This window comes from Staurois parvus, unplaced genomic scaffold, assembly GCF_062004578.1.
Source record: "Staurois parvus isolate SC_StPar_1 unplaced genomic scaffold, SC_StPar_1.0 ptg000117l, whole genome shotgun sequence".
NCBI classification, from domain to species: domain Eukaryota; kingdom Metazoa; phylum Chordata; class Amphibia; order Anura; family Ranidae; genus Staurois; species Staurois parvus.
Genome location: NW_028317913.1, coordinates 582,871 through 603,172, shown reverse-complemented (window position 1 = coordinate 603,172; position 20,302 = coordinate 582,871). Strand labels below are relative to the sequence as shown.

General features: G+C 37.9%; 1 protein-coding gene across 7 annotated transcripts in view; it reads right to left on the bottom strand.

The window, feature by feature from the left end:
* EHBP1 (EH domain binding protein 1) overlaps nucleotides 1-20,302 on the bottom strand; it is a 547,128-nt gene that overhangs the window by 29,797 nt on the left and 497,029 nt on the right. For all 7 annotated transcript variants that reach the window (XM_089671985.1, XM_089671988.1, XM_089671986.1 and 4 more), the window contains 2 exons: nucleotides 5,752-5,851; nucleotides 3,358-3,431 (listed from right to left, as the gene is read on the bottom strand). In XM_089671985.1, coding sequence (XP_089528111.1) covers nucleotides 3,358-3,431; nucleotides 5,752-5,851 — 174 coding nt within the window. The remainder of the gene's footprint in view (nucleotides 1-3,357; nucleotides 3,432-5,751; nucleotides 5,852-20,302) is intronic.

The window sequence follows — 20,302 nt, the reverse complement described above, 5'->3', positions numbered from 1 at the left end:
CTGATCACCCTCGAGTAGTACAGTGTCATTATGGTAACACTGAACTACTCTGATGAAAATATGTAAAAAAAAAAAATGTTCAAAAAGAAAATATGGTAGAAAAAATTTGAATATAAAATTATTAAATTTTTTTTTTTTAATTTGTTACTAGCTAGAGTTCCTGATCACCATCACACCAATCATATGATAATGCTGTACTGCACTTGTGACAGTATATATTAAAAAAAAAAAAAAAGTGAAAGAAATTTTTTATTAGAGTTCATTATTCGAAAAATGATGCCGAAAAATTGTGACAAAAAATTGCAACTATAAAAAACTCGCAATGCCTCTTAATAAATACCTCAGACAGTCTACTTTCTAAAAAGGGGTCATCTGGGGGGTATTTGTACTGTCCTGGCATGTTAAGGGCCTCAAGAAATTAGACCAGCCATCAGTACATCAGAACTGATCAATTTTCAAATATATACCAAAGTTTGTACACGCTATAATTTTTACACACACAAATTAATATACAGTGGATATAAAAAGTCTACACACCCGTTAAAATGTCAGGTTTCTGTGATGTAAAAAAAAAAAAGAGACAAATAATTTGAGAACTTTTTCCACCTTTAATGTGACCCATAAACTGTACAATTCAAAAACAAACTGAAATCTTTAAGGGGGGAAGTAAACATCAAAAACTAAAATAATGTGGTTGGAAAAATGGAGATATCTCCAGGAATGGGGACTTTTAAGGCACTGTGCTAAAGAAAAAATGTTTTCATTTATTAACATCCATTAAAACAATAGGCCAACAATTTGGCTATTAAGGTGTCCGTTTATGACACAGACAATAGCTGCGATTCAGAGGATCGCAGCTACTCTCTGGTCATTCAAAGTTTATGACACTCAGGAGATCAGCGGAGAACATGTTCAGCCCTTCACTGGCGATCTGTGTTCTCTCTCCAGAGTCTCCAGCCCAGAACTGGAGAATCGGAGGAACCAAAAACTAAGGAGAGATAATTTACCTCTGCTTAGTAAACTGATCTCTTAATGTAATCTCGCGAGATTATAGTAAAAGCAGCTGTTTTCCAGCATTTGTAGATCGTTCTCCCTTCGTTTGGAGAACTGATCTACACCGCTTCATAAAAGGCATTTGCAGGAGAACTGTGTTCTCTGAGAAGTCCGGAGAACTGTGTTCTCTGAGAAGTCCGGAGAACTGTGTTCTCTGAGAAGTCCGGAGAACTGTGTTCTCTGAGAAGTCCGGAGAACTGAGCAGCGATCATTTACCACTGGTTCATAAACGGACACCTAAATATGCACAATACATTTACTGAAAACCAATAGGTCACATAGTGTATTTGGACGGAACAGTATCCGCTGTAAACGCTGACACGTTTTGCAGTCCACATCGGCACTTATGAATGTTTTTGAACTAATAACTTTATGATCTAATTGAATATTGTGGTAAGACTTTTAACAATAATATTCTTATAATGTGTATCAATTGATATATTATTGTTATATATAAATGATATATTTGCTACTGTGAAATTAGATATATGTTTTTGTAAATGATTCCTGAAAAGCCTTTGAAGAAGCAGATGTGGACTGCAAAACGCGTCGTTGTTTACAGCGGTATACTGTTCCATCCAAATACACCATGTATTGATTTTCAGTATGTATTGTATATTATAGTGCGTATTTAATAGCCAAATTGTTGGCCTATTGTTTAATAGATGTTAATAAATGACTTTTTTTTAGTTTATCGTTCTTTTTTTGTCTTTAGCACAGTGCCTTAAAAGTCCCCATTCCTGGTTAAAGATGCCAGGAGACAGCTGTTGGACACATAGTGAGCCCCTGCATTTTACACCATATTGCATGCAGAAATAATGTGACACACTGTATGAATGTTCCCGTTTAGGCAATGAAGATGGGAAGGGGACATGGGTTTCTAACCTGTCCAACTGTTTCTCCTAATGAATGGAAAAGACTACCCCAAAAGGCATTAAAAAGCTCAAAGTGACTGCTAATACCTATGGGCACCTTTGCAGGGAAGTTGTAAAACACCGTATGACACTTTGACCTATGAACATTCTAATGGTGCTACCATGGCAATAGGCTCAAATGTCTTTAAGGGAATCTGTCAAGACAGAAATATGAGAGCGCTATTGTCAACTTTTTATTAAATGCTCAAGTTTTGGGGCAGGTATCCTGATCCTCCACTAATTAATAAGTAGCTCACCTGGAACGTAGGGATTTCTGACTTCAGTGGCTGCTGGCTTGTTCCAGCTCAAAGTAGTGAGGTGAGGATGACTACTTCAAAGTTTGTACCCTTTATAGCTGTGGCACTAAAATTTGTATAATTACAAGCACCTTGTTTACCCCCTGCCCTTTTCGTTTATTTGTTTACTGATTAAACTAGTGTTCTTCTCAGGCAGAGCTAAGTAAAGGGGTTGTTTTAATCCCTTCTTCCATGAATAACATACTCACCTTTCCTTCGTTTTTTCAGCAGTTAGAAGCAGGTGAATCCAGACTGTGCAAGCTGCTCAATTCATAGCTCACCCCATGTGACAGCACTGTTATTTGGCCTGGTGCTGTCACATATAGTGAGTCACATGACCCCGCTATACCCCGAGGCACTGGGCATTCTCCTGGCAGCTGAACAGAACTGGGACAGAATGAAGGACAGGTGATTATGTGATTCTGGGGAGAGGGGCAAATAAAGCGAAGCTTTTTTTTTGTACTGCATAGATAAGGCACACGTTTGCTTTAAATAAAGTCACATTTTAGACTTGCCGAGGGCCATACCTGGGCCAAAAAATGGTAAAGTGGAATGTGGCATAATGACAGCCTGCAGCATTTGTCTATGAAAGTGCATTGACTCTTCATCTCCTATCCTGACATATATTGTGCCATTTATTTCATACAATCTTTCAGCATCCATGAAAGTCCCCCAAACTAATTACAATTGATTGAATATGGATCAGGAACCTTATCAGGTGAAAGAAGAAATTACCCACTGACAGACTGAGAGGTCAATATGGAGCAGCTGACATCTTTCAGCATTCAGAGGATGTTTGGGGCTCAGCGGCAGAATACTAGCAGATGGCAGGGCGCCTCCAGAACTCTACTGGACATGAATACAAACACCACGTATCATTGCGGTCTTTACATCGCAAATGATCCTCAAGACTATTAATCATTAGAAAGGAACAAATCCTCAATGATTATGGTTATGCGTAGATGGCATGCTGACCTGTGCAATATGAACTGAACATTTGCTGAGGAAAACAGTGCATCTGTATGAATGTATTTGAAGCCTCATTTAATATGGCACTGAAAACGTTAATTTCCCCCCCTCTTATTGCACCTTACCTTCTATTGCCAGCATGGCTCGCAACTCTCTATTCAGCAGTTCAAATCGTCTCTCTAGGTCATGTTCTTTTTCCCTATAGGCAAGTTGAGTGAGAAGAAAAAACACTAAGTTCATCAATATGTTAATTACTAAATCATTAAACACTTAAAGGGACCTTTAGTGAACATTGATTTAGCGAACTCATAACTGACTTTTCTCTAATGCATTAAGCCACTTCACACAAATGATACACAAACCAAGAGGAGCCTCTGCATTTGGCTGCAGTAAATATAGCGTCATTATAGAATCATTACTTACCAACCACCATATTAGCAGTCAATATTACATAAACATTCCTAATGAGCCAGTGAGGTTGAATTAGTAAAGCAGAGCATGCTCACTTTTCATTTAGTTTAGTGAATGAGGTTGAAGGAAGTGAAAACTCACTTTGCAAAGAGTGCCCAGTAACGTGTAAGGAAAATGATAAAAAATTGATTTTTCCTTTCATACAATTGCATGATTAAAGTCAGCACAGTGTCACCTCGTTCACTAAGCTAACTGAATTTACACTTTGCAAAGTGAATTTTTACTTAGTTTAGTGAATAAGGTGGAGCTACGATGTCTTTAATCATCATAATGTGCATTAAATAAACGTTTTATTTTTTTTAATTTTCATTTCTCATAACCGGGTAGTCAATGTGAGAGCAGCTCACCTCATTCTCTTTGTGAACATGTGAACATGCTGTACTCCTTTGGTAAATCAACCCTACTGTGTCAGTGTAATAATTTAGGAGCATATAAAAAAAATATGGCCATAGACACACAGTATAGTGGCTGTAACATATATCCATGTATTGAGAATGCAGATGTTACACCTGTAGAAAAAATAACATATTAGGAGATGGATGTCACATGATTCATGTTAATGTCTTTCCATGATGCATGTTATAATCAGGGGCAAACCATTTATGATGCTGAGAGAAAGAATGCTTACTTTTGCATTAAAAAAGAAGGCAGAATGAACTTTGTGTCTTGAAGAGATGTGCAGCTTTTAGTTCATTGACATTTGCTAAGTGACATGTCTAGAGGTGAATGAAGTAAAGATCCCAGAAAGGCCACAGATTGCACACATGCTTGCATGTACATGCATGCAAGCCAACGCCCTGGACAGCTGGCAGGTCGTGAATCACAAGCCCTTTAGGCCTCATAAACACTGCTGCTCCGAAATGTGAGTTCAGGAGCTTTTGCCGGTTTTTTTTGTCAAAGCCCCTGAACTCAAGTCAAAATAATCCTATGTGTCCATGTACACATAGGCTTTAATCAGAGTTTAGCAGCAGCAGACTTTAGGGGCAGGTTAATGTTTCTCTCCTGAATGCATAAAAATCATGTTCTGGAGAGGAACATTTTGGCCAAAACCGCTAAATGCAGCAAAAACGCATGTAAACATGCCTAAGCGCTAACCGCCTTTAGCACTTGAGCATTTATTCATTTCAATCGCAAGTACTCTGGCCAATGAAATGAATAAACGTCCAAGCGCTAAACACGGGTATACACGATACTGCATTTAGCGTTTTTCTGCTACCAGTAGAATAAATGTTCCAGTGTACATGCAGCCTCCCGCTGCAGCGAATGCCAATTAAAAAAAGAGGGTACACTGAGAGTATCGAATAACCCCTGCATTAATGTTTGTTCAATCTGTGAATCATGATCTGTAATTATATTATAAATCAACATAGAGCTCATGACATTTAAAAACGTATAGGACTATGATGTAATGCGACTATTTGACCATGAAAGTCCTCTGTGACCTCTCTGCTATCATTCTACTTTACAGCTTAGGGTATTGATCTATCTGTTGAGCTCTCTGCACATATATATATATATATATATATATATATATATATATATATATATATACACACACATTTATTTACAATGCAAAGTAAATAATCTTCAATCATTTCTCCAGATTTTGCTTTCTCCTGCTGTTAATCCCCCCTTCGAGGGTCAACCTCACGTTTCCCAAACATGTCCTGACTTAGCTAGCAGGAAAGTTACTAAGTCACCAATGGTTTTTAGTAGCTTGTGATAATCCAGCTCCTGAGTGTCTAACCTAACAGGAAATAACTAGTAACAATGAAAGGTGGAACTGACGTTGTCAGAGTGAGTTTTGGTTTCCCAGAGTTACACAGGTAGAGTGACGGGTGCAGCCGCAGAATCCTCAACCTACTTACGCTTGCTTGTGTCACTCAAAGTATAAATTCAAAGGGCCAAACAACGTCTGTCTGGCGCCAACATCACTGGAGGGCAGAAAGCCTCACAGGTAGACATCAGTTATGCTGGGGTGCAGAAACTGCTTTGCATATGGGATAAGCTGCATTGTTTCATGAAAGAGATATGAATGATATACTTACAGGAGGGAAAGCTGGTTCATTCTCCGAATCAGAGCATTTTTCTTGTTCACAAGCATGAACCATTCCTGCATCAGTGTCTCCTCTTCCTCTGTGTACAGACCTGAAATAATATATAACAATGTAAGTAACAAGGTTTTCACATTTTAGAGTGCACCCATACTTTACTAGTAAGTAAAAATAACATATTACTGTGAGGAGGGGAGGTAGACACTTTACTGGTTCTTTAATGGTGCAGATTTTGAAGGATGTGTTTAAGGTCTACTTTAGTCGTATGAGCTTTCATGTGGTTTATCATGGCAACTTTAGGATGTTAGCCTCTGATGGAAGCAGCTATTCATGGACCACATACTAGCTGTGCTCCAGTGACACTTCATCTATCAAGCTGCACATCAGTGAAGACGCTGCCCCAAAACTAGTATGTAGCTTCAAGTCAGGGTAATTCTCATCCCTTTGCTAATACTTTACATCAGTAAAATCTTAAAAAGTTTTAAAATGCATTGTCTGTCTTTTTATACTGTCCTAGGACTTTGCAGCAGATAGACTGCTCCAAAAGTGTATGTGTACAATAAATAAATAAACTGCAATGTAGTCACACTGTTCAGTTCTGAATCGCTAATGAGATGAAGTCACAAAGCTCCAACGCTTAAAGTTATAACCACTTACACTGGGTCTCATTCATAAAAAATGCATGAAGGAAGAACTGTCTGTGTTGCCCACAACCACCTCAATCAGAAACTCTTCTTTTTAATTTTTTGTTTAAGGTTGACACAATGATCATGTGACAGTACATATGGTTGATTGAAATTATAGTACAGGTACAAACATAGGATGCATGATTGAAAATATAGTACAAGTGCAAACCTAGGATGCACTGGCAAAGATAAGAAATCTGTTGGTGACAACAGGCCTATCCATTCCTCAATTACACAGCAATGGAAGAAAGGGAAGAAAAAAACAAAGGAGAAATAGGGTGGCTGGAGAGGAGAGCACTTCAGGCTGGTATGGCAGACATGAATTCAGAGCCTCCCCCTTTACCACATGTCATATATTTTATTCAGTTATCAGATACAGAAGCAGCCGGAGATTCAGTTAGTAATAAAGTTGTTTTATGTTAAACCTGACAGCTAAAAGGACACAAGAGATGCTTTAGTATCTCATTTTATCATTTAGAGCAACACGAAGGGCTCAATATGCAACGCCTGTTTCGAACCTCAAATCTCAAAATTTAACCCCACCCCTGATGTCTAACTGCAATGTCTTCAGCCATTCAAATCAATAAAGGGGGGTGCACTTGAGGAAGGGGCAGATGAAATAGAGCTTCATCCTGAGAGCAGATGCTGAGCTACGCATCATAATCAGCACCTCAGCAGCTTCTGGAGGATAAAACAAGACTGTTGGCTTTTACGTGCTAGGTCACTTTAGGCACCTTTTACTTTATAAAGTATCTCCACTTTTTGCAGTCAAATTTTAATATTTCATAACTTTTAGATGTTTCTTAGCATAAGGTGTCAATGCTGACTGAAAACATTTCTCAAAAGGTTCAGTTGGAGTGTGTCCCAATAGAAAGGACAGGATGAGCTCCCTTTCATTACCATACAATGGAGAAGTCCAGCTTCTACATTTGTAATACTTTCTTAAGACCACCAGTGTTCAAATCTAGTAGGAATTTCTCTCCATAGAAGAGGATCTAAAAAGTAGGTTGTGGTTTTTACATGTTTTTTAAAATGAGTTATGCTATGTGAATGGGGACATGTAACAAATACAGTGAAGGAAATAAGTATTTGATCCCCTACTGATTTTGAATGTTTGCCCACTCGCAAAGAAATGATCAGTCTAAAAATCGAATGGTAGGTGTATTGTAACACTGAGAGACAAAATAGCAACAGAAAATTCAAAAATAATGCATGTCTAACAAACTATGCAGTGATTTGCATGTTCATGAGGGAAATAAGTATTTGATCCTCTTCAAAAAACATGACTTAGTACTTGGTGGCAAATCCCTTGTTGGCAATCACAGAGGTCAGACGTTTCCTGTAGTTGGCCACTAGGTTTGCACACATCTCAGGAGGGATTTTGGCCCACTTCTCTTGGCAGATCCTCTCCAAATCATTAAGGTTTGGTGGCTGACGTTTGGCAACTCAAACTTTCAGCTCCCTCCACAGACTTTCAATCGGAGAAAGGTCTGGAGACTGGCTAGGCCACTCCAGGACCTTAATGTGATTCTTCTTGAGCCACTCCTTTGTTGCCTTGGCCATGTGTTTTGGGTCATTGTCATGCTGAAACACCCATCCACTACCCATTTTCAATGCCCTGGCTGAGGGAAGAAGGTTCTCAACCAAGATTTGGCGGTACATTGCCCCGTCAATTGTCCCTTTGATGCGGTGCAGTTGTCCTGTCCCCTTAGCAGAAAAACACCCCCAAAGCAGAATGTTTCTACCACCATGTTTGACAGTTGGGATGGTGTTCTTGGGGTCATAGACAGCATTCCTCCTCCTCCTCCAAACACGGCGAGTTGAGTTGATGCCAAAGAGCTCAATTTTGGTCTCATCTGACCACAGCACTTTCAACCAGTCGTCCTCTGCATCATTCAGATGTTCAGTGGCAAACTTCAGACGGGCCTGGACATGTGCTTTCTTGAGCAGAGGGACCTTGCGGGCACTGCAGGATTTCAGTCCTTGTCGGCGTAGTGTGTTACCAATTGTTTTCTTGGTGACTGTGGTCCCAGCTGCCTGGAGATCACTGACAAGATCCTCACATGTAGTTCTGGGATGATTCCTCACTGTTCTCATGATCACTGACACTCCACGAGGTGAGATCTTGCATGGTGCACCATTCCTAGGGAGACTGACAGTTGTTTTGTGTTTCTTCCATTTGTGAATGATTGCACCAACTGTTGTCACCTTATCACCAAGCTGCTTGACGATAGTTTGGCAGCCCAGTCCAGCCTTGTGTAGGTCTACAATCTTGTCCCTGACATCCTTGGACAGCTCTTTGGTCTTTGCCATGGTGGAAATTTTGGAATCTGATTGTTTGATTGCTCCTGTGGACAGGTATCTTTTATACAGGTAACAAAATGAGCTTAGCAGCACTCCCTTTAAGAGACTGCTTCTAATCTCAGCTTGTTACCTGTATGAAAGACACCTGGTAGCCAGAAATCCTGCTGAATGATAGGGGATCAAATACTTTTTTCCCTCATGAACATGCAAATCAGTGCATAATTTGTTAGACATGCATTTCTTTTGAATGTTTTGTTGCTATTCTGTCTCTCAGTGTTACAATACATCTAGCATTCGATTTTTAGACTGATAATTTCTTTGTGAGTGGGCAAACATTCAAAATCAGCAGGGGATCAAATACTTATTTCCTTCACTGTAAATAGTAAGTATTATCCCAAATAGGCTACAAGTGTGGAAATACACTTTAACCTGGTCTGAGACATATAATGCTGTGCAGACGTGGGTATCTTTTGAATCCACAGAATTTGTCATTTTCAACTTTTTGTGTGTAAAAATGTTTTATGTGCACTTGTTTAACTTGAACATGCTCCTGCAGAGGACAGAGTACATTCAGATACCATCCCATCCTGGTGACACCACATTCAAACATCCAAGTCTCATCCTCACCTTCGGGACACAAATGTAACACCAGCTGGTTGACAACTTGCTTCAAGAATGGGTGAATCAGGTAGAGTGTCACAAGATACTACAGACACAGGGTTGATTTATAAAAGACAAACTGTTCATTTTGCAATAAAAGTTGAACTATGAAATGTCATTTCCCTAGAGCTTAGACAAAAGGGGTGAACGCCTGCTGACTGCCATCACTTAATCATGTGCAAGCAAAAATGCTTTTGTTTTATTTTCCTTGTACATGATTGGGTATCCTTTGCAAAGTGAAATTTCAGCACATTCACTAAGCTCTAGGAAAAATTCCTTGCAAAGTGAACAGCCTATTTGCCTTTAAAACAACCCCATAGACTCTTGGTTAAACTTAGTGAAGTTGGCTGGAAAAACTGGTGACCATCTTCTATGGGCACCATTAGTTGAACCCTATATATATATATACAGCTATATATCTACAGGCTTATAGAACACAGAGCAAATAGATAAGCCTAATATACTTGAAGAAGGATTCCAAAACAAAAGGTAAACATAGATGCTAACACTAAAAATCTCGGGTGTGCAAACAACTAAATGTGAGATGCTTACAGCAGGGGTAAAGGATGTGATATTCTGTAGGACACTTAATTTATATGTTCAGTGTTGTAGACACAATCCTTTGTATACAGATATCCAGACAATTTTCCTCTGCAGCATTTTATCTGCATCATCAGTGCCAGCGTATGTGCAGCCTATAAATATAAAGCAATACCGCTCTCTTGCTTTACTCCCTCAGTATTCCAAAGCTGGGGGGAAAGGCATGAAATCCTGCCTGATAATGTTTTGTCAATAACTAATAACAGATAAGAAAAGGCTCTCAATACTAGACAAACAGATGGCTTCCCTGGACAATACTTGATTTAACAAGCTATTTGCTATATACTTAGGCTCTGGGGTTAATCAAAATGTATAATCTGTCATCTATGAAAATGTTCTTCAGTAAAACCCCAGATGAAGGATGACGGACTTAATGAATGTTAAAACACCCGGTCAGATCTCTTTGTAAATACGGGATAAATCTGAAAAGACTGGACTAAAGCATGTCACTGATGTTTGGTTAAGACTCCAGGAAAATGTAGACTTATGGCCTGAGTAAATATAAGCTAAAAGAAAGATGAAAATAAAATAAGTGATCAGCATGTTGGACCAGTGCGATATTTCTGGATGACAACACGTTTCCGCAAGCAGTCCCTTTCCTACCACTATTAAACACTAAATGCTTTCAAATTAATATCATATTCAAAATGACATGCATAAGGATACTGCTAAATGAATAAATTCTTATGCATAATAAAGCCCCTCCTTCTCAGCATTTCAGGGATGGGTGTGGAACAAGGACAGAATGATTCCCTTCTCCAAAAAACTTAAAGCAGGGTTGGCACACAAAACAATTTCAGTAATATGGACTACACGGTCAAGTGATTTAAATATCATATACATATTACAGATCTAAACAATTTTGTTATAGAAGCTTTTGTTTAGACTACTACTCTTTAAGGTACTAGCAGGTAATAAAAATGGATCCAGTTATCTCATAGGAAATCTGTGGAGTACCAAATGGACCTTCACAAAAGAAAATGAGAGATATGATAAAACTGTTTAGAGTATTTTTTTTTTTTAGCAACTTCAGAATTTTCTTATAGTTTATTGCACTTTGAATGTTGGGATTTTTGATGTGTTACTAAGAGAATCAAGACATATTTTCAAAAAAACAAAAGTTCATCTAGTTCAAACAAAAGAAAAAATTAATGAATAAAAAAATGGAAACCTTCTTATACATAATCCTATACACACATTTATTCCAGAGAAAAGAAAAGAAAAGAAAGGAAAGGAAAAGAAAAAAAAAAGAAAAAAAGCCCTATGGTCCAAGTTGCTCCAGCAGAGGAAAATAATTCCTTCCTGATCCCATAAGGCAACTGGATACTCTCTGGATCAACAATCACTGGTGTTATTGTCAATATCCAGGTATATTCTGTGCATTTAGGAATGCATCCAGCTCTTTTTTAATACAATCAACTCTGTTGGCCAGAACAAGTTTTTTCTGGAGTCTATCCCACATTTTCACAGCTCTTACTGTGAAGATGCCATTAGGTACGTCGAGGTTAAACTGATTTTTCTCCAAACGTAAAAAGTGTCCCCTTATCCTTTGTAATGATCTTAAAGTGAATAACTCTGCAACAAACTTGCTATATGAACCCATGCTTCTTTTTGTATGGTAATACAATTCTCTTTCAATTTCTTCTTCCCAAAAGAGAAAAAAATCAGTTCAGATAATCTTTCCTCATAGCTGAGATTATTCTTATTAGTTTGGTCGCCCTTCTCCCACTTTCTCCAATGAACTGGTGTCCAAAGCATAACTGCTCTACACAAATGCACAGGGAGTCAATTTCTTCCTATGTACATCTTGGAAAAGATCTAGAGCAGTGGTCTCCAAACTGTGGCTGTGGGGCCAGATGCGGCCCTTTGCTTGCCTTTATCCATTGAAGCATCATTCCTGCCACTGACACCAACAATGAGGCATAACTCCTGCCACTGACACCAATTATGGGGCACTATTCCTTTCACTTACACCAATGATGGTGCATAATTCCTTCCACTGACACCAACTATAGGGCACTATCCCTCCCACTGGCATCTACTATTTCTTACCCTAATACCAAAGATCGGGCATTGTTTACTCCCACTGGGCACAGCCGGACCCCTAAAGTTTGAAGCACAGTAAACTGGCCCTTTCCTTGGAAAGTTTGGAAACTCCGCTCTAGAGTGTTTCATATGTTGTTATATGGTTATCTGTCTAATTTTTTTTTTTTTATACAAATTCTCAAAATGCAGCATATTTGGCCCAATGGTAAAAATGTGACTGACACAACAGATAGTTATCCTGCAAAGCTTAACTATAGTTTGGCCAAGCGAATGCAGATATGGTCATTTGACTCTGAGAAGTTTTATTCAAAGTTTAAATGTAATTCAAAATGAATCCATTTAAAGATATAAGAATCATATTCAAACCCAAAGAACAGAAAGAACAGAAATTTAAACTAACGTATATTAAAAAAAAAAAAAAAAGACTGCTGCAGATGTAGACTTTTGATTTTATTGCCCGGGAACAACCCATAAACTTACTTCGATCATTGACTATATCTTTCCTAACTGATAATTGCAACTTTGCTGTATAAATTATATCAGTGTAGTAAATCAGAAGAGGTGAGCAAAATTCCTGCAAACTATTGCAAGTAGAGAACCCAATCTAACTGAAAGACAAGGACAATATGACAAGATAGTCAACTGGTAAAAAAAACTGTAAGGAATATTTATTTGTAAAGAAGCCACTACTGACAACAGGTCCCTAGTGTATTGCTATGATTTGATGTCCTCATTAACACCCTATAGAAGGTACAGAAGAAGAGGGTCACCATACCATTTACTGGTGACATTTACTATAATGCTGTGAAGGCAAAACACTACCCTCTACACCATGGAGCAAAGCCAAGAACACATTTGAAATTCTCTACTAATTATTTAAATCAGTTCAACATTGGAAGCTTTTAACAGCAATAGACACAAGTGCAAGAAATATTCCGCAGGACACAAGTGTGATTTAGTTGTTAGAAAGTACAAATGAGTTACTCCACAATGCAAAATTACTATAACTAGCAGAGATATACTTTTAGAGAAAAACAGTAATATCTATAAATGGCCTAACCTACAAACATGAGTATGTTCCTAAAGATTTAAAAATGATAGAACATGGAACTAGCTCTTATCTTAAAAAAATGCTATCTACAGAATGTGAAAATATTCATAAATTTCCAAAGGCAAATGTGTAGAAAACCTACCACAACTTTCAAGTCAAATTTTAAAGCTATCCTGCATTATACTAGGTTGACAATGTAATACTTTTATTTTTGGCTACCAAGCTCATTCCTAAAATCAAAACTTTAGTTTTTGGTAATGTGTGAAAGGTTAACAAAACCCATTAATATCTGACTCTTGTAAAAGCAATTAGGGAACTTTTAAAGGTCTCCAGGAAACTTGAATGCCATGCTAAATCAGTCCACTCTATTTACCTTTTAATCACCTTTGCAGCTAGATTAAACAGTTATGTGTTGTACAATTTATCAGGCTCCAAAGCGGTAATGCTGCAGCAGAGGAAGTTACTGCTTGAACCAATGAAAACATGTTCTGTAATTTTGAAGGTTTCCGATTGGGGGCCATTAAGAAAGTAAAGGTAGTACTGCTCTGGGATTCAGCTAACTGAAAACTGTACAGAAAATGTCAGAACAGAGACACTCAGTTGGTAGGCTGGGTCTCAGTCAGAATAACCATTTGCCACCCGCCCACAGTACATGTACTGAGGGTGGATGGCAGCAACAGGCTTGGTGACGTACCCGTAAGTCGCCGCCTGTTTTCGGGTACGTCAAAATCAAAATCAACACTGCCCCAAAAAAAATTATTCAGAAAACTCAAATATCTTATTTTTCACAATCCATGTAGACAGGGACCTTAGGGAGGATAAAACATTTAAAAATACTCATATAATATCGCAACGTCAGTTATCGGAACAAGTTTGCCCCCAGACATTGAAAGACAAAGTTTAATGCCAAATGTCTTAAATAGAGATTTCATGCCAGCTGTGCCATCAGTCCTAAGGAATGTGCTTTGTATTTTGTTTTATACAAACTAAAAATAAACTGTGATGGTAATAACTAACTAAGCAGACAATTTGGCTTGCTGAAGCACATATACATATAACAAAGTACTACCACACTGGATGTATGTTAGTTCTCCTTTTTCTGCTTTTTAGTTTTCAGTCCTATTCAATAAATCTGTCTACCTTAAACCTGTCTAACATACTGTGTGTGTTTGTCATATATATATATATATATATATATATATATATATATATATATATATATAAAAGGGCAGTGTGTTATTTCCTACCTCAAATGTTCCCTGTGCTAATGTAATGAGGGAAGAGAAAATAAAAAGGAAAAAAAAACGAAAAAAAAAAAAACACAAGATGAACATTGTTCACCCCGATTAAGTAAGAGCTCATTAAAGAGCTGTCAGTAACTCACTTTGAATATGCATGAAGCATATAATCAGATCGCGTACCGTCACTAGAGGAGAATACGGTAAGTACAAAGGATTGATTTAATTACTTGGAGTAGGCTATAGTGCTAAACCCGTCTTGTTACTAAAAAATAAAAAGCAGGCTGCATTCTGGCTGTTTAGTAAAAGAATAGAGAAGAAAAGCCAATTTTGTCTATCCACAAAACGGAATAAGTGGAGTAAAGATTTAAAAATGTTATTTATTTTAGCCTTCTGGGACTTATGATAATTTACCAATAAACTGTTAACTATTATCTGACAAAGACCACTATATTTTAATAAGTAACTGTAATTTTCTAAGCGGCAAGCCTATAGTTTTGAAATTTGCCATTGTTCATTGCTGAAATTGTACTTTAATTCCAAAGAAAAAAAATACTTTGAATTTACCAGACCAATTCAGAAAAACAATACAGTAAACAATAATTAAGGGGTCTATTTTTAAATGTTTTCACTGTGGATTCACACAGCTTTTACCCAATTTAAATTTTGTATTGAAATCAATTGAAAATGGTGTGAATCTAGGGTGAAAGCATTATAATTGACAAATCAGTATGGCTGAAAACATTTTAACATTTCAATTACTTTTTAAAATACCTATCTATACCAATAATCACAATTTTGACCCAGAAAAAGCTAGAGAAGGTTTAGCTGCATTAGTGATGCATACCCTGGTTACTGAGCAATCCAATGTCTAATATCCATCATTGATTGTAATATATTGAAAATCTATGCACAGACTACAAGGGACTGGTATGGTACACTTAATTTTCAAACTTAAACTTAAAGTGGTTGTAAACCTCAGACATAAAATATGAACAAAGCAAATCCCTCTATAGTGTGTACTTGTCTCAATCAAGAGCACTAAGTGTCATTTCTGTCTGCTGCCTGATTTCCTCTGCTATCAGCATGAATCATGTTTTCCTAACACTTAGAGAAAAATGGTGACAGGGCAGATTAACAGCCTCAGCAGTGTTTCTGTGAGCTGTGTGAAGAGCATGTGTCTCCTCCCTCCTATCAGCTCTCAGAGCTGACAGCTCAGACAAGCTTTATAAATTCTAGACTTTGAACGAATGTAGAGAAGAGAAGGCTGCAAATAAACAGGTACAACTTATTATCCTGAGGCCAGTCATTTCACTAGGTATATGTAAGGGTTTACAATCACTTTAGTGTTGGAGTCCTCATTTAATAGTAAAAAATGGTGTGCATTATTTGAATAGTTAAAAAAAGACAAAAAAATACTTTGTTTTTCACCTCTAAAAAATTCATATTTTTTCTCGGTATGTTAAAAGAGAAGTATGTTTTTTTTCTCCTATTTATGCTTACCTAGGTGGATGCAGCATCGGTCTGATGCTGCATCTGTTCCCCGCAGGCTCTAAGGTTGAGAACTCAGCGATGACATGATTGCTGAGTTCTCTTCTCTGCTCTGAGCAGAGAGCTGGACTGTCCGTCACCGCTGTCTGCTCAGCCCCCCCCAGTGCTCACCGGAGTACTGGGCTGTAGAGGGGGAGAGCCTTCAATGACAGCCTGAGCCAGGTGCCGCTCCAGACTCTGGGGTGGATCCTGATTTTGCAGTTGGGATCCTTCCCCAGCCTGGTTTGGCTGAGTGACATCAGCCGACAGCGGACTTCAGTCCACTCTCAGCTGAAAATGGGTTACAGGAGTGCAGAATTATTATTATTATACAGGATTTATATAGCGCCAACAGTTTGCTCAGTGCTTTACAATATAACAGGAGACAATACAGCAACAATACAGTTCAATACAAGAGGGTTAGGAGGGCCCTGCTCCTTGGAGCTTACAATGTAGGAGGGAATGAACTGCACTCCTATGATCCACAGAAGAAAGTACAGTCAAAAAGCTTTGGTTGTACTTCTTTAATGAATACTGATTTTTTTAAGAGATTTTCTCATATTATTAGTCAATTGATATCATGCTCTTTGTAGAGCAGAAACATATTGCATGTGCTGTTATCTAAAACAGAAGGCAGTAAGTACCCACCCTTTACCATTGCCCTTGTTGCCAAACTTTAGAACCAGTCCCCCAAAGGGAAAAGTGGTGACATAAGGTCAGAAAAAGCAACTAGTGAGAGCTGTAGTGGAACCTAGGAGATTGACACTCTTAGAAGTATTGGTTTTCCCCCAGATTTTGGAGGACCAGTTCTATTCATCAGAGCTCTGTTCAGCAGAGAAGGCACCAGGCAAGCTACGTATTTATAGCCCTTGCTTACAGGTAACAGCAAGGTTAACATATTTTTCTTTTTTTTTTTGGAAAGGGCAGCTTTATCAAGTATGTGCAATATCCTACCCATGCTTAGTAATACCTGAAAATTGTATCATGTGCTCTTGATAACTAGTTTATATAAGTCCATGTTTAATTCAATGCTCAAAAGTTCACATCCCTTTACCTCCTCACTCTGGACATTTTGAGGGAGCACCGTGGAGCTTTTCAATTTTTAAGTTTAAAATAAATAATATGGCATCCCCATACATAGCTCCCAATTGTTCTTAATTTGAAGGGACTGCTCCACTTTTGAAACTAAATCCCTCTTTCCACCCCAGTTGTCAATCTTTTTGGTTTGATATATGAACATCTATAAAAATATACTATTGTAATTCCAATAATGTATAACACATTATAATAATACTACATTTAACCTTTTATCCCACCTCCAAAGCATTGCATTTGCAGTTTCAAAAGACCAGAATAATGGAAACTGGTAACAATACACTTAGGGGTTTTACCTATGCCTTTTTCTGCATGTTTCATTCTTCATGGATCGTGCAACTTGAGGTGTGGTAGAGGTATATCCATTACCTACATACTTTGTGCTATCAAGTGTCCCTTTTTCCATCTCAGCAAGTTGGGGGTATGCCTATGACCCCAAACAGAGTAAAGAACACAATGAATACAGGCTGCCACCCCCCAGGCTGGTGGGCCTGACCTTATGGACTGACTTGCTAATACCAGCACCAGAATTTTCTATACTTCTTGTGCTCCAGTAGGTATTATAGTTATATGCAACTTGCATGCACAATAGACAGATCCAATATATTAAAAGAGATACACAATTATCCTTTGGGGTTGCTTTCATCAAAAACATATTAGGACATACACTTTAATTAATTTAACAATAACATTTATGGCTTCAATTACTTCTCTTTAAGAGTAATCATTCCTTCTGAAGTAGCTAACCAATCAAAATAAGGTAACTGTACTGTGGGAGTCTCTCAGAATCTAACAGTCCAGTTATCATTATAAATTGCTATAAGATTCATTCAACTGCAGCTCAAAAGCTGAACAATAAAGACAGGGAAACCTTTACTCCCTGTCCCTATCTACTAACACTTAAAAAGTGTTATTAATGTTATTTTTTTAAAAATTAAAATAAACATTTTATACTCACCTGTGTCTATGGATGCACACAGCCCAGCACGGTGGCGCACCCACATGTGCACCCATAGAATACAGCTTTCTAAGATGTGGGTATTAAATAGCATTTAGCCATTCTGTACCAGGCTTTGCCCCAATTTTCTAAAGCTATTGAGCAGGTAAAATCATGTTCCCAGAGTTTTACATATGAGGGGAGAAAATGTGGGGAGAAGAAAATCATAGCAGAGTGCAAAATGGAAAAATAATTTTGGGCAGCTTGGGGTGTAGAGGCAAACATGCTCAAAAACATATTTGGTGTTGGGAAACTGAGAAAGTTAGATAAGCAGTGAAGAAGGGGACAATTAGTTTTAGGTGCGTAAGCTAGAATATTGTGGAGTGAGCTTGACCTAGTCTAGGGTAAAGGAAGTCAATGGGAAAAGGAATTGTTTGGAAATACAAAATACCTCAGTATAGGAAAGCGTAACATTTACTTGTCGAGAATATTTATGGGCCCAGAAAATGGGCAACTGCTCCAAGACCCTGCAGATGTTAGGAAATATGGGGGTTGGAGAGGATGATTAGTGCATCATCTGCAAAGAAACAAAGCTTGTAATCTATGTCCACACAAGCTACCCTGAAAGTTTTGGTTTGGGAAATGTGATTGTTCAAAGAGGCCTTGGCATCCTCCTAAATACAGTATCTGGAAGGGGGAAATCTTGAAAAAAACTGAGAGCTTTGCCCTGAGGAAAAGGAGGTGAAGGGCTATAAAAAGACTAAAGAAAATCAACAAAAATGATGACTATTTTTGAAGGTTTGGAGATGAGATCTTCTGAGGAGGTATGCAGTTTGACAGGGGTAAAGGGTTTCTAGGAAGAGTTCCACTTAGGAGACAACATGTGGCCTGGCTTGTTGGCACATAAATAGAATTTATGTTTGGACCAACATAGAGGCTTTCCAGCATTTGTCAAGTAGAAAGGATCTAGTTCTATGGTGTAATTGACTTGTTTCTGTCTATGTGTGAGCGTGGGATTCTGCTTCCGTCTCCATTCTGCCGAGGCCTGGAGAGACTAAAGGCCTTTAATTCTATCTTCCCACAGTCTCTTTCGGCAAGTAGCAATTTGAATGAGGTGGCGCTGTAGGGTAGGATTGTGTTTCTTCCAAAGGTCACAGAAGAATATACAAAATGTAGATTTTTAGAGAAAAATATTCTAATGTTGATTTTGAATCTGCAGGGAAGTGTCTTGAGTAGTAACTAAGGAATAATTTAGCCTCCATTTAAAACAGGGCCTACCATGTGAAAAAAGCTGCAAATGGAAAAGGACTAGATTATGGCTAGACCAAGGATTAGGATAGACATCAGCCTTATGAGAGAGTTCAAAGATGTAGTGGTATAAAAACATGGTCAATCCTGCCAAAGCTTTGATGAGGATTGGATAAATGGGTAAAGTCTGAGATGTGAGGATGAGGCTTCCACCAAGTGTCCAAAAAATGAGGAGAATGAAGTAGAGAAAGAATTTGATTTTCTTGGAAAGTGGACTTGTGGTTTTTCTTCAAAATTAATTATGTAACTATTTATATTAATTCTAACAATGCACAGAACTGTGACCTCAATGCTACTGAACATCTTTGAGCAGAACTAAAATGCAAGCAGGGTGGTTTCATGTAAAAATCATAATCTGATCTCACAAATGCTCTTTTGCCTGAATGGGTAAAGTTCCAAAAGACACACTCCAAATCTTGTAGAAAACTTTCCCAGAAAAGTGAAGGCTGTTGTAACTGCAAAGGAGAGACCAACTCCATTTAAATGCCCATGGTTTCAGAATGGGAGTAGCAGCAAGCTTACACAGTAATGATGATGGTAGGGGTTCCACAAACATTTGATTAAATAGTATATACCATTTGATTGTATACTTTATATACATATTATTGGTTCTCATTATTTTCACAGTCATTAAAAGGTTATATCTAAATCCTTTTGTCACATATTATTAAATCAGGTGGTTCTGTTCTAACTGAATACATATTTACTCATATTCCAAGAAGCAATCTTTTATTTTTAAATTCTAGAGAGATAGAACAATCACTCTACAGAACTTACAAAAACTCATCTAATTTCTCTCTCTTAAAGACATCTTTGAATCAAATAAGACTTGATCAACCATTTGATGATACTTTGTATGTAATGTTAGATTGTGAAGCAGCAAATAACTGTTTGAATTAATTGTAAGCAGTGGACTTTAGTGTGTGTGTGTGTGTGTGTGTGGTTTCATCTCGGACATTTGGTAAATTGTCCAAAGACCCCTTTATCAGTTCACTGGGGCATAGATGACAGTTTACCTTGCACTTCTGCCAATCTTTTGGGAAGACTAGATCAATGCAGGCCAGCCCCATTTATAGTTATTGTTTAATCT